General features: G+C 41.6%; 1 protein-coding gene across 2 annotated transcripts in view; it reads right to left on the reverse strand.

The window, feature by feature from the left end:
• ST6GALNAC3 (ST6 N-acetylgalactosaminide alpha-2,6-sialyltransferase 3) overlaps positions 1-14,804 on the reverse strand; it is a 629,047-nt gene extending 614,243 nt beyond the window's left edge. For both annotated transcript variants that reach the window (XM_070367847.1, XM_070367846.1), the window contains exon 1: positions 14,634-14,804. In XM_070367847.1, coding sequence (XP_070223948.1) covers positions 14,634-14,651 — 18 coding nt within the window. In that variant the 5' untranslated portion in view covers positions 14,652-14,804. The remainder of the gene's footprint in view (positions 1-14,633) is intronic.
• Positions 14,805-15,893: the final 1,089 nt, after the last annotated feature.

Below are 15,893 nucleotides of genomic sequence, written 5' to 3' on the forward strand. Positions count from 1 at the left end.
AAGTTTTTAAAAATCTCCACAAGCTCCTTTGAAGTGGGTTGATTTTATATCAGAATGGATTTCAATAGTCTTAGGTGATTCTCTGCATTAGGAGGTAGAACACCAAAGTGTGGGCCGGGGGGCAAGGGGAGGGGAGGCGGAGAGATCTGTAGTCTGGTGCACGCTTGGTACGTATACGGACACCAGAGCCAAACTGCCTGGGTTCAGTTCTCACTACTGCCAAAAGCAGCTTGGTGACCTTACCTAACCACTCTGGGCCTTGGTTTCCTTATCTGAAAAATAGGAATTAAATGACACAATAAGTCTAAAGTGCTGAGAACAGTGCCTGGCCCTTACTGCATATAGTAAATGCTAATTAATACAAATAATTATAAAATAACATGTTCACACAAATTTTACACTCACTAGCCAAAGAACCTGGGGCAAAGAACTAAAGTTTTCTGCAAGCATCAGTATTTCCTCCCAAGTAAAACAGATATGATAATAATAGTATTTTTCTAATAGGACTTTTGAATATTAAAGGAAACCATATATATTCCTTAAACACAGTGTCTACCATAAAGTGCCCAGAAAATGCATACTGATGTTATTTTATTCATTAGGTTATTAAATTACTGTGGGCAAATTTCAAATAGGTTTGCTCATGTATGACTATAGGAATATTTTCTTTGACCGAAGTCCTGAATTCAAATTCTACCTTCTCCTTTAATAAGGGTACAATCTTGGGGAGGTCACTTAGCTTAAGTAAACCTCTCCAACCTTCAATTTCCCCATCTATATGGGAAATGTACAATAATACCTATCTTATAAGATTGAAAGAATTAAATGAGATAATACAAAGCTATAAAGCCCCAACACAGTAACTGTAAGCACTCAGTAAAGCTGACTCATTGGAAAAGACTCTGATGCAGGGAAAGACAAGGCAGAAGGAAAAGGGGACAACAGACGATAAGATGGTTAGATGGCATCACCAACTCAATGCAGTTTGAGCGAACTCCAGGAGATGGTGAAGGACAGGAAAGCCTGGCATGCTGCACTCCATGGGGTCCCAAAGAGTTGGACACGACTTAGCAACTGAACAACAACAAAGGTAGATTATTGTTACAGTTACTATTATTCATACAGGCCATAATTTTGAAAAAAATTAAAATCTTCAGCTTCTGTTTTATCTTCATTCCCTTTGCCTCACCTCTTACCCACAGTACTTGACTTACTTCTCTCTAACTGCTTGGTAATAAACTTCCTCTTCATGGAAGAAAAGAGGGATCGGGAAAGGTCAAACACAGATCCCTTTAACCTATACAAATCTGGAAAAATATATAGTGAATTACAATTGTTCCAATACAGAACTCTAGAGTGGTATTTGGTTCAGATGTCATTTCTTTAAGTAAAATTTGAATATCGAGGTACAAAATGGATGAGAAAAAAACAAACCCCAATTTATCAGTAAGTTATAAGTCACATGTAGAAATCTTGGTTCAGCTCAAGTCATCAACCAGGTCGCTATGGTTAAACAGCAAGCAGAATTAAATAAATATTAAACCTGCCAAGGAGCAAATAATTAAGTGACATAAACCAGGGTACAAGAGAGAGAGATTTTCTAACTCCCAACTGAAAGAATGTAAAGAATAAACAAGAAAACATCATAAGGTGTCGTTGGTTCAGGTACCTGTTACTACTGGAGAATTTTCAGCAGTATCTTGAATTTTCTTCAAGAACTAGGGAGAAAGAAAGGAGGACAAGGTGGAGAAAGTCAGTAATGAAAGAGCAAAGTAGTAGCAAAGTCAGCCACTAGGCCATGGCAAAGGTGTGTGGGATGACATCCATCGGCTGTCATCAATGCCACACCACTGAGTCTACACCAGGAGCCCCGGTGGCTCAGCGGTAAAGAATCTGACAGCGATACAGGAGATGCAGGAGGTGAGGGTTTGATCCCTTGGAGGGGAAGATCCCCTGGAGGAGGAAATGGCAACCCACTTCCGTATTCTTGCCTAGAAAATTCCATGGACAGAGGAGCCTGGTGGACTATGGTCCATGAGATCACAAAGAGTTGGACACGACAGTGACTGAACACACACAGAAAAGACTCAGGTTTCCCGGAGTAGAATTCCTATTGGAACGGTTTTTACCTTGGGAACTCACTCTGAAAGATATTTCATTTGCTTGGCAACAGAGTTCCACAAGGCTTCCCTTGTACAGCGAAGATTTACAAGGCTGAGATGATGGTTCTTTAGACACAGCCAGCTGAACTCAGGTTCTGCCACCCACAAGTTCCTGCGTCCCCAAGTTTGGCCATTTCCAGTTTCTGCCACCTGTGGCTTCTGCTCATCCCAGTTCTGCTGTCCACCAAATTACAGAAAGTTTCCAAAAGCAAAAACTTGGATCTGCCTTGTGCTGGCAACTATTTACATTGTACTTACAACTTTTTACATAAAATGTACATTGTATTAGTGTCAGTATTCAAAGATTGGGCTTCCCTGGTGCCTCAGAAGGTAAAGAATCCACCTGCAATGCAGGAAACCTGAGTTCAATCCCTGGGTCGGGAAGATCCCCTGGAGAAGGGAACAGCTACCCATTCCAGTATGCTTGCCTGGAGAATTCCACCGACAGAGGAGCCTGACAGGCTACAGTCCCAAAGAGTCAGACAAGACTGAGCAACTAACACACAATGAAAGATGACTTAAAGCATGTGGATAGACATGCATAGGTCATATACAAATACGATGCTATTTTATATAAGGGACTTGAGCATCCTCAGATTTTGGTATCTCCATGGGTGTTGGAACCAATCCCCAGGAGACAGATGGATACCTGGATACCAGCTGTACTTGATGATGATCTCTTTAACACCTGTACTGGGGACAGGCTAGGAGGCCAAGGGTGAAAGTGGAAAAATCAGAAAAATGGGCTCCACAATAAATAAAGGCACATAAATGGAGATCCAGGAGAAAGCAAACATTTAGAGATTTATTTTCTTTTTCATGCCAATATAAGCCTATAAGAGATTAAATCAGCAGTTTCCAATGCTTTTTGTTACTTATTAAAGTCCCAAACAAGGCTATGAATCATCAACATGGAAAAAACAAAAGCTATCATCTTTCACCAGGCCTCATTTTTCCCATTCCTAATTCTAAAATAATGACTTTTTAAATATGAGACTAAGTCAAAAATTAAGAAAGTGAACTCTAGCACTAACCCATTAACTTCCACTACCAAAGCCAGGACAATCTGACTACAGAAGCTGTTTCCTACACCCCCAGGTCTTCTTGTTAGCCACAGAGAAACGAGGGTCACAATATGAGAAAGGGCTTGACATACAATCAGCAGGAACCAAATTTCTGGTTTATAAATCATCATAAACTGATTTTGAAACTGATTTGAAAGAAATAGAGTTTCTAGAAATACAAGAGGCATGGCACCAGTGACAGATTCATTTCAGACCCAGTCCCTTGCTATCAGACACAGAGGCACAAGCATTTCAACATTCATGGTGGCCTGAGTCCCATAGCATCAGAAAGCTTGGAGTTTAATGAGAACAATGTAGGCAGAAATCAAACAATCACAATGCCTGAAAAGGCCATTAGAATGCACTTGACTCAAATTTGTAGTTGAGGGCTTCCCTGGTGGCTCAGATGGTAAAGAATCTGCCTGTCAACACAGGAGACCCAGGTTCAATCCTTGGGACAGGAAGATCCCCTAAAAAAGGCAATGGCAACCCACACCAGTATTCTTGCCTGGAGAATTCCATGGACAGAGGATCCTGGTGAGCTACAGTCCATAGGGTCACAGAGTCAGATACGACTAAGTGACTAACACACACACAGCTTTGAAGCCATTCATAACTCAGCAGCAATTTATTGAGCAGGATGTAGTATGATAGGGCTAAATGAAGTATGATTGGCATCAAGCAGCATCACCTGGAGGCTTGCTGGAAATGCAGATTCTTAGATGCCAGTCCAGAACTATGGAATCATAAACTCTGGGGGTGGGGCTTAGAAATCTCTGATGTAAAAAGCCCTTCAGGAGGTCCTGTAGTTCAAGCTGAGCAGCAGTGTGGTCAGCTTATCTGTGAGAAGCAATGGACTTAGGGATTAAGCTTTGGAGTCTGAATCCCAGTCCCACTGTGTAAATTTGGGGAGTTACTTATCCTCTCTGGGCTTCAGTTTCCTCTTTCACATGGAGTTCTTGGCTTCATATTCACTAAATATCCCTGATATTCATGATGTGAGGCCCAGGTGTGAGTACCCTGACTGCCCCTGACCCTGGCTTTTACAGTAAGAACTCAACAGTTCAGCATAGGCTTGCACACTTTATCTGTAAAGAGAAAGACAGTGAATATTTAAGGCTTTGCAAGCCACAAAGTCTACATGTGGCTTTCTCACGTCAGCTTTCTAAAGTCTGCCATTACAGCACAAAAGCACACCAAGACACTAAGACATGAATAAACATGGCTATATTCCAGTAAAACTTTATTCAAGGACATCGATATTGGAATTTTTTAACATTTTCACATCATTAAATCTTCTTTTTTTTTATTGTTTTCAACCATTTTAGAACACAAAACCCATTCTGAACTTGCACACTACATATAAACAGGCACCAGGCTGGATCTGACCCAAGGGCTATTAGTTTGCGGACCTTGGTCTAATGTTCTCGCATTAACAAAGTTTTTATGCAATATGAACTAGAGTTTCCTCATCTGTTGGATGAAAGTAATAATACCCATCCTGTAATCTTGCTGAGGGATAATAAATATCTGTAAAATATCTGCGAGCTGTCTGCCAGAGAGAAGGTACTCAACAAACGGCACCTGCTGTCATTATGACAATGAAACATTCTCCACGTGAAAAATTGCTAACACTCTATGATTCAGGAAATCTAGGCAGAGCCGGGCAGGCTGTACAACTCAGTACAGGCAAGCAAAACTGCGCTGCAGGTTTACAAAGTGATTTACTCTAAGTACCACCAGACGTACACCTATTAGCATATTGCTGAATTTATAGACACAAATAAACAGTCAAAAAATAAGCAAACTGTACAAAGGAATTCCAATCACCTTACCGTCTTGACTTAAAAGAAGACTTGTGGTTTATTCTGTATGTCTAAATTGCTGCCGTATGTGTACCGCCCTCCTAGAGCAAAGGAACTATTCAAATAAAAGTGCATAAAGTCTGTCTCTGACCTCAAAGCCTCCAGTTCACCCTACCTCACTAAGACCAAAGCAGCACTCTCCTGGGAGAATTCACAGCTGCTCAACATCTGGGGGGCCAATCAGGCTCAGGATATGAAAAAGCATAGGACTCCATTTCAGATGAAATTTTAAGGGCTCATCAAAGGCTTAAATGCATCTTTGGAGCAACTTAGACATGTGAATCTACTTTTTAAACTGAACATTTTATAAAATCTAAATAGAGATCAAGTATTTGTGATGAAACTTTGTCATCCAAATTGAAATATGCTGCAATGGCAAAATATACACAGACATGAAGACTTATGAAACAAGTTAAATAGCTTATTTATAAGTTGATATTGACTCCAAATTAACATTAACATGTTTTGAATATTTGGGGTTAAATAAAATATATTATTAAATAAATTCTGCCTACTTCTTTTTGCTTTATTTTTAATGTGGTTCTTACAAATAAAAAATTACCTAAGTGGCCTGCATTATATTCCTACTGGATAGTACTGCTGCAGAATATTAAATAAAGGTATTATTGTCATTACTCAAACTCATCACAAAACTGGAATCAGACTTGGAGTCCGTAACATGGTCTTTTTCCTGTCCACACCCTAGAAAACAGCTCTTCTTTCTTGGTTACCCTTTTCCCTGATTGATAAGGCAAACCCTTTACAGAGAGAGACTTTCTCATCTCTTTCTCCAAAGTCAGGCACACCGTTGGGGCCAAGAACACCAAACAACTATACCAGGAATCGCAGCCCTGCTCTCCGCAGGTATGTCCTCCTATTGTCCGAAGGAGGGGAATTGTCTAAGGATAGTCATTTGCTCGCTCCAATCCTTAAAATCTAAGATGAGCTCCACATGCACAGTTTAAGCCCACATTACAACCCACTCCCAATGCAGGACATATACATTTTACTTCGTTTCCTTGTGATCGTGATCTTTCAGAGCAAGATGCAAATAGAGTTTTCAAAACTGACCGAACCTTTTATTTTGTGTCTGGTAAACACACAGCTAATAAATTCCCTAGGAAACAGATTTGAATGTTAGATAGAAGTCCCTTCCAAAAAAGGATCTTACATACAAGGGTTTTCAAACCTCAATACATATTAAGATATGATTGAATAAATGTGGGTGCCCATTTCTCTTTATATTTACTATGTGTATGTAGAGAGACATATTTTTTACACAAACACTAGAATGTCTTAGGACAAGGACTCTCTTTTCCTGGCCCCTGAGCAATCTCTTTAGGAGTTAACTGTTTCCAGTCTCCCAAATACCAGAAGTTGTGAGCCCCCACCCCTCCACATCTCACAGGAAATGAAACAGAGGCCTGGAGATGTGGGGTGTGGACAAAGGGCTCTCTGAAAATATTACCTACCCTGAGGCTGCTGTTTACTGAAGTCTCTGGATGCCCTAGGCCAAGATCTCTGATTTAGTGACTTTAAATCAAGTTAAAATCAGAACCAGAGTGCACTTTTAATTCTCCAGCTGAGGAAGAAAGAAAACAATAGTGAAATCACAGATAATCTCTTCACCGCATTTGAGTCCTTTTCTTTACCCTCCTGCTGACAAACCCTGACAAAGCTGCTAACAGGGAAAGGAATGAACCAATTTGAGGCTTAGCTCCTTTGACTTTTCCAGGCTCTGGTGGGAGTGCTAATTGGCATTGAAACGCATAAAAGGTGTAGATCAGAGTAGCCAGGGACCAACAGGATCTGGCTAATCCATAAACTGAATAATGAGCCTTTTAATAACTAGGAGCTAAACTGCAGCTTTCTGTAATGGGATCCTGATAACACTTGTTTAAATCTACTCTGTTCAATTAGAAAAATGCCTTCCTCCACTTTTTGCTGAATCCAGAAAACAGAGGACTTATCCCATCTCCAACCCTCGGGGATAAGTATGTGTTAAATTCTCACAGATAAAAACTTTTCTCCTGGGGAGGAGATACCATAACTTTTCCCAGACCTCTGATGGAAAGCTTAGTGGGTTTCCTCTGCTTTCCTCAAATCTAAACTCTTCTTTACTAGTCCCCAAGATAGGTTTTCTTGATTCAAGCTGTTATCTAATTATTAATACTACTAATAATCATTTGAGTATGTGTACAGCACATTCTACTTTTCAAAGTACATTCACAAGCTTTATCTCTTTTGGATGCCAACACCACTCCAGGGGGGATCTTGGTTGGGAAGCCTGAAGCTTATATAATCTGTGGTTCTCTTTAAGAAAATGAATATAATGTTATAAATACAAAAATGCCAGAACCTCTTCAGAGCCTTGAGGTGGGGGAGGGGGTGGGAGGGGGGCAGATCCTGAAGCTTGGCCTAACAGTAAATCCAACTCTATTACTCTTCTGTTTCACTCCCACCTTCAAAGGGACACAGGAGTTTCTCAGGAAAGTGGGGGTGTGTAGTCATGAGACTTGCTCAGGGTCAAAAGGCTATTAATAATTTAGAGGCAGAGTTAGAACCTTATTTCCACACTCTCTGTGGCCCTTCTATATCCTCCAGTTCCTCTGTCACAAAGGAAACTCTGAGGAAGGGATAACTAAAAATAACACAGCTAAAAATGAGCCCCATCAGGAGTATGTTAGGAAGCTGTGTAGATTCAGAGGATGGTGAAATAGACTCAAAGCCCCTGTGAACATTCACCAAATTGGCCCTGAAGGTAAAATACACATTACATCACCAACCAGAGCCAGGTTCAACCCCACCTTCACCACTTACTAACCATATGACCTGGGACAAGTTAATTAGCTTCTCTGAACTTCAGTATCCCAGGTATCAAACCGCATCTCCTGTGTCTCCTGCACTGGCAGGTGGATTCTCTACTACTGAGCCACCTGGAAAGCCAGTAAAAGTTTACATGAGATGATATATGAAAAGCAGGCAGCCAAGGACCCAGCCTGAACACACTCTAGGAGTTCACTAGAGAACAATTGTTAATGCTGCTGTTGTTCTCAATCCATCCAAAGAGCAAAGTTTTACATAAGCAACTCATTCCCCAAAGTAAGCTGATGGAAATTGCAAAAGCACCTGCTCAGACACCATGAGCCTAAAAATGAGGCCGGGCAACTACTGAGACTTCAGCATCCTTTGGGCAGCAGAAAGAAATGTCATAAAGCAGATTTATTAAACAAAGTGCCTTGTCTATTCTATGTGCTGGGGTTATCTTAGAGTTTCAGGATTACAACCTGTGTACCTGTGACATTTCTGTGGCTGTCCAGTCTGAGTGAAGCCATATTATTTTCCTTTGACATCTCACAGTTTGAGAAACACAAATTATGGTTGCGAAAGTTGGAGTTTGTTTTTTGCTTTTGCTTTTATCGTTTCTTTTAACCCAGAGAATCAAAATGATCGTAACACAAGGTAAGTCACTCCTATACTTTCCTCTTTCTCCGTCCAAGTCCAGTTCTCGGTTCTCCCTCCCTCCAGATTTCAAATTGGCTCCAGATTTTATATGAGAAGCAATCACAGATCTAAAAGAAACAAAACTGAGAAGCAACTTAAGAAAACTAATTGATAGACTACAATCTACTTGCTTATGTTAGAGTGAAAAATCCACGCTATATCTAAAAAGAATTCAGCTATTCCTAGAAGAGGCCAAGTTAGACTGTTGTCTCTAATTAGCATCTCAAAAAAATTGTATCATTTACACAGTTAATATCTTGTTATTGTTGTTGTTTTGTCACTAAATCGTATCCAACTCTTTTATGACCCCATGGACTATAGCCCACCAGGCTCTTCTGTCCATGGAATTTCCCAGGCAAAAATACCAGAGGGGGTTGTCATTTCCTTCTGCAGGAGATCTTCCCAACCCGGGACAGAATCTGTGTCTCCTTCATTGGCAGGTGGATTATTTACCACTGAGCACCTGGGAAGCCCATTCAATATTTAGGAATCTCTTTACTAAGAGTCAGACTAGTTGTTATGGATATCAAGTTGAATAAGACAAGACCTTTCTTGCCCCCAATATTCAATTACATAACTACCAACACCACCACTCAAATATTCCTATACCCTAGGTATTCCTTTCTTTTCACTGAGTCTATAGTCTTACTTACAGCAAGAACAGTATTCATTTACTATACAGTCCATGGAATTCTTCAGGCCAGAATACTGGAGTGGGTAGCCCTTCCCTTCTCCAGGGGATCTTCCCAACCCAGGGATCAAACCCAGGTCTCCCACATTGCAGGTGGATTCTTTACCAGCTGAGCCACAAGGGTAGCCTAAGAATACTGGGGTGGGTACCTATCCCTTCTCCAGCAGATCTTCCTGACCCAGGAACCGAACCAGGGCCTCCTGCATTGCAGACAGATTCTTTACCAACTGAGAAATCAGGGAAGCCCTCAATATGCTTAGGAAACACTAGCTGATCAACCTACTAAAGTCCCTGGGCTTTATGAATTCATAATAAAACAAAAGAGTTGAGCATATAAACAGCTAATTTACACTACAGGGTAATACTTGTCCACTACAGAGACAAAAACCAAGCCATGGGGCCACAAAGGAAGACTGCTGAGGCAGAGGAGGGTTTGACTGCAGATGTGACACTGAAATAGGAGTTGAAAGATAAGTTGAACTCTGTCAGAGGAGGAAAAGTGATAGCAGAGAGAATTTCCTGCAGTGAAAACAGCCGGGATGATAACAACTAATAGCAAATACTTATCAAGGACTTATTATGTGTCAGGTTCTATTCTATAGAAGTTAGCTCATTTATTCCTCATAACCTAAAGAAGTAGACACTATTTCTGCTCCCATTTCACAGATGAGGAAACTGAGGCTTAGAGATTTCCCTGCTGGAATAGGTTGGTCTGACATTAGAGACCATGCTTTTGCCATTTCCTTCTCCAGGGGATTTTCCCAACCCAGGGATCAAACCCCGGGTCTCCCGCATTGCGGGCAGACACTTTACCATCTGAGCCACCAAGGAAACCCCTTCAACCCCTATACTATACTACAAAGGCACAGAACCATGAAAGGAGGTATATCTGAAGATTTGGAGTTCATCTAGATAAGTATCTAGATCATAGGTAAGGGAGTAGCAGGCAGTGAGGCCAGATATGCGGGCAGGGGCTAGATTTGGAAGGAACCTGAATGCCAAGCTAAATAGCTGGGCTTCTCCTTCAGGGGCTGGGGAACCAAGACAAGCATTTAAGCCTACAAATGGCTTGATGAGCACTGTGCTTCAGCACAGTAATCTGAGAGTGATGTGGAAGGTGGGCGAGTTTATGAAGAGCCTGAAGGAAAGGAGACTATTTCAAAACACAGACCAAATATGAGGTTCTGGACAAGACAGAGGTGACAGGGATGGAGGATAATGTGCAGAGTTGACAGATTTTCCTGAGATAGAATTGATGCAGCATGGTGAAGGATTAGGTCTAGAGCAGTGGGGGAAGAGTAAATGAGAAGACACCAAGCCCATACATAACTGGATATCAACACTCATCAAATTTCCCATCAATCAAGATCAAGGTAGGGACTTCCCTGGTGGTACAGTGGTTAAGACTCTGAGCTTCCATTCCACTGTAGGAGGTATGGGTTCGACCCCTGATTAGGGAATTAAGATCCTGCACGTCTCACAGCAGGGCCCTCCAAAAAAGGATCAATGTCATACAAGGACAGGTGACAGGTAGAGAAGATAACAGTAGCTTAGTCACGCACCTATTGTGCTATTGTCTAACTGCTTCAAGTTCCTAAGTCTCAGCAACCTGGCAAAACCATAATCTTTTCCAAGGCAGAAAGAAGTGTCCTGTGTCCACATGTCAACTCAGTGTACATTTCAGCACAGAATCCAAAAAAAGAACCTTAATACAATTCACTAAATATATATTAAACATCAAAGGTATACATGAAACTGTTCTCAAAAAGTAACTGCTGCCCAAAGATAGAAATCATTAAAGAAAATATGAATAGGTTTTCATTATAGCAAATACTAATCTGTAATTTATAAGAGAAGAAAATCAAATGACTTTTATAAATTTAAAAGTTTTATTTTACTAATAACCAAATAAATACTAAGTAAATATCTTCCTTGTCTACCAAATTTCAAAGACTTTTAAAACACCCTATGGAAAGAGAGTGGCCCTTTATTTGCTTGTTCACAATGGCCTAGCTCCCCAGAAGAGCTGCCTAACCAGAAGCACGGCAAAAAATGAACCTACTAAGACGTGAGGCTGTTTTTTACTGCAGTAAACTAGCCTATTCTAACTAATGTGAAGATATTCCCATTTAACCTGTAGAATAACCCATTGAGGAATGCATGATCATCTCCATTTCAGAAACTGAGGCAATGAAATCAAGAAACTTATTAGTGGTTGCAAAAACAGTAAGTGGTGGAACCATAAACAAAACCCACATATTTCTTCAAAGTCCATGCAGTGTAGAGTAAGTATATATTCTGCAATTAAATGATTATTGAGGTAATCATTATTCCATTATGAGAACCAGCTTTACACATGGGCAGAATGGGCTCTTACTATGCATAAAACCTTGAGTGGATAATCTGTATGGCCCCCAAAGACCACCATTTGCTGCCACAGTATAGGCTCCTCCTCTTAGCTAGTCAAGGATTCCTATTTAGGGTCACTATTTAGGCAATAATGATAGGTTAATCCACCTCTTTGTATCTCAGTTTTCTCATAATGTAAAAATGTAAAATAAGATCTACCTCTAAATTCTGTTGAGAAGACTATATTTTGCCCACGGAATAAAGTTGACCCTGCCTCAAAAGTTATCCTTCTAAAACACAAGCTTCATCACACTACATCATATTCAATCTTCAAATTACAGTTCAAATCATATATGAGTGAGAAGTCCATCCCGATTGTCCAATTAGAGGGTTCATTGCTTTCTCTCTCCATGCTTCTCTCTTATGCCTTCCACAGACCTATTACTCTTCACATTGTAATATAAACATTCATTTACTTTTCTATTCTCCTTACTATACTGGAAGCCAATTGAGAATGGAGTCATTGGCTTATACATTTTGTGATACCTACAGCAAGCCTAGGGCCAGTTATGGCAGAAAATATTTCATCAAAAGCAACAAAAACAGTATATCATCTTACCCTCATAAAACCCTGTCAGCCATTCTACAGCTTGGGCAAATTGATGTTCCAAGTTGCAGTGACTGTCTAATATATGCAGGAGATCAAGCCTGCATGGAATCTAGGTGTATGGACTGTCCACTGCACCACACATGGCCCTTCAAAGACAAGGAGAAAAGGTCTACCACAGGCCATCAAGACCATCGTTGCACAATGGTACTTTGTTTCTCGAAGGTGATAAGGATTCTGAATGGTTTTAGGGCAACTTAGAAAGTCATCACATGGGAAGGTATAGGGACACAGTTAAAATATAAAGAAGGCTGGCAGATCTGAATCTAAGTCCAGGTTCACCCTGCCCTTAACCCTGTTCCCTTGGATAAATCTCTTAAACTCAGGAGCCTCTGCTTCCTCATCTGTAAAATGGGATTTTAAACAATGATACTCACCTTGTAGGGCTTGACATAAGAATAACAGTTATATGAAATGAGCTGAGGATATAGTAAAGGTTAATTACACTGTAGTTATTATTATTTATGAGGGAAGTTAGGGCCCATTCCACGAAGTATTTTTCATATCTTATATTATTTCATCCCCACAGCAACCCTGTGGAATATTACAACCTTGTGGTGCTGTTACTTTAGTCTTATATTAAGGAAATTGAGACTCAGAGATGATTTAAGTGACTTGTCCAAGGTCACACCGGTAGCATCTGGCAGAGCCTGAGTTCAGACCAAGGTCTTTCTGAGTCCAAAGCCTTTGCTCTTTGCAGTTTACCTGTCTGCACCCCAGCTTGGTTCACTGGAGAAAAAATAAGGAGCAATCAGATATGTCCCAAATGTCTGAGGTCAGTGTGAGGGGCTAGAAAGGCAAAGTTGGATCAGATTCATCTTAAAATGTCTTAAAAATGTTTGGAACATGTGCAAGATGAGATAGAGAAGAAATCAAAAGGGAAGAAGACAGCCAACAATAAACGTCACACTCAACTTCCCTTTAGGCTAATAACCCAATAAATAGTAGAGATGACTCATATTATATTTCAGTCCTTGTGCTAGAAGTCTCCAAGGTAAAAATCCCACATTGTAGTACGAATGTAAATAATAAAAATGTATTATTTGATCTTGCTACCATTACGTCCCAGATAATGTTCCGAAATCAAACAAAGGAAGTTCAGAGAAATCACAGGAAATATCTCATCTCCTTTACTATAAGAAATGGAAACAAACTAGGTTAGTCTCTTATTTGCATCATTAACACCAAGGCATGTTGGAAGAGGATTCAGGTAACTAATATAGCAGTAGATGGCTTCAAATCACTCCACAGAAAAACAAATGCTCCTACACACACACACACATACACACGTATACACACACAAATTTCTGGTGTTTTCCCTCTGTCACACACAGCTTCCCCAAACTTGGAACGAGTAGGCCTTTACACTCTCCAGTCAAGGCCCAGGAAACTTTCATGCTGTGAATGTTTTTGACTCATATACAGTCAGGAGTCAGGTTAGGCACCAGTAGAAACAATAGTGCAGAAAAATGAAAAAACAAACAAATTGAATGAAAAAATAAACAAAATTCCCTGTGGAATAAAAAGTTCTCAAGTGAGGCACTCACACCAAGTCCTCCCACCTGATGCTACAAGGCTGTGAACCTAGAAAGATGTTCACTCCAGGCTAAGAACACACGTGGAGAAAGAAAACTCAACAAAGAAGGGGCGCCTGAGCAGACTCTGAGAGGGAGTGAAATCATTTTGTGTGTTTGTGAGCAAAAGAAAGGTTCAACTGTTTAAATTTTTTAGCCAAAGTTAGGTTTGAAATTCTCTACTAATAAATACATCCTCTTGTGAACTCTTCCGAAGTGGAACTTCGGGCACAGAGTTAGCTGATTTCACAGAAAACTCATTCCTAAGGGACTACCTGTAAACTCAGAAGTTTCTGTCTTCATATGATCAAATGTGAGGTAGAACTCCCTCTGCTCACTCTCATCCCATTCAAAAGCGCTCTACTCCTCAGCACCAATAATCCGTGGCCAGCCTTTGCTCTACTGTGCGTGGCTTCAGAAAGGCCTCAGGCATCGGGGCCGCGGGATTCGCTGGAGCACCCCTCCCCTCCCTGCCATCCCCATTATTCGGCACACAGCCCTTCTCTCCCCTGGAGCCAACAGTCTGCAGTTCCTTCAATGCAGGCGCGAGCAGGCAGGAATGGTGGGAAGAGAAGCCGTGCCAGCTACATGTTTCTGAATCTCCCTCCATATGCATTTGCCAAAGGAACAAAAAGAAAATCAACGCCAGGAAAAGACAACTGAGATGAGGATGCGGTGGGACCGCGGTTGACTCCGCGCCTCTGAGCAGCAAGAGGCTGGCCAACCACGCGTCCGAGCCATAGATGCGATTCGTTACCTTCAGGATGCAGGCCATGGCGCTCCGCCGGCCCTCCTGCCACCGAGCAGCGGGCGCGCCTGGGTCAGGGGCAGTCCCGGCGACAGGCTGGAGGCTGGTACCGCTGCAGGACCGCTCCAGCCCACATTCCCGCAGATCCAAATAAGGGGACCGCGGTGAGAGCTGCGCGGGCACAGGCCCCGCCCCTTGGGTCGTGGGCCCGCCCCCGGTCCCGTCCACTGGCTAGAGGAATGCGAGGCCCCGCCCCCAGATCACGTGGCGTCCCTGGCGCCTGCGGCTGCCTCTTGGTGCTTGCTACTTTTTCTTTTCTGTTTTTTTCTGTAAACTTCTGTCTGTTCATCGTATATAATGTCGCTCAGCAGCAGGCTGGGAGCTCAGATGGGTCCCGCTGGGGAGAGAAAGTGGCCTTTTCTTCTCCTCGATACCGTCTTCGCTAACAGATCAGAGAACTCATAGCAGACCCTTCACACTTTTAAAGAAGTTTAGTGGGTTTGGAATCATGTCTCTCCAGGCTTTGGGTACATCAAAGGATTCTTCAAAAGTAGCAAAATTCTCCCTAAGCTGGTCAAGGAAAGAGCCTTCATTCTACTTTAAAACCCTGTGATGGCCTTATCTAAAATTAATTTGCCATTAAAAGGGAGCACAAATGTCAATCAAGGAAAGATGCAACCAACTGGAGCCTATGTAGGATATATTTCGTTTCTAAGTACACAATGTCTTCTTTCGTGGCTCAGGCGGTAAAGAATCCGCCTGCAATGCGGGAGACTTGGGTTCGATGATCTTTCATTGCCTGGAGAATCTCATGGACAGAGGAGCCTGGCGGGCTGCAGTCCACCGGGTCACAAAGAGTCGGACACAACTGAGCGACTGAACTGAACTGATAATGCATTGCTCTTTCCTGCTTTAAGCTTACGTTTTTAGGTAAGAATACTGGAATGGATTGCCTGCGGTTCTCCAGGGAATTTTCCCAACCCAGGGATTAAAACCTTGTCTCTTACATCTCCTGCAGTGGCCGGCAGGTTCTTTACCACTAGCACCACCTGGGAAGCCCATGAAAAATGTATGTATACATAAATACACTGTAAATAGAATATATATATATATATGAAAATATAGTATATTTTCATATATATACATTAACTGTATGCATATATATATATATAAAGAGAGAGAGAGAGTGTGTGTGTGTGCACGCGCACGCACATGCACAGGACTTTGCCCTTTCCTGCAACAAGTTTAGAATTTGACAATTTTGTTGCA

The sequence above is a fragment of the Bos mutus genome, chromosome 3, assembly GCF_027580195.1.
Source record: "Bos mutus isolate GX-2022 chromosome 3, NWIPB_WYAK_1.1, whole genome shotgun sequence".
NCBI classification, from domain to species: domain Eukaryota; kingdom Metazoa; phylum Chordata; class Mammalia; order Artiodactyla; family Bovidae; genus Bos; species Bos mutus.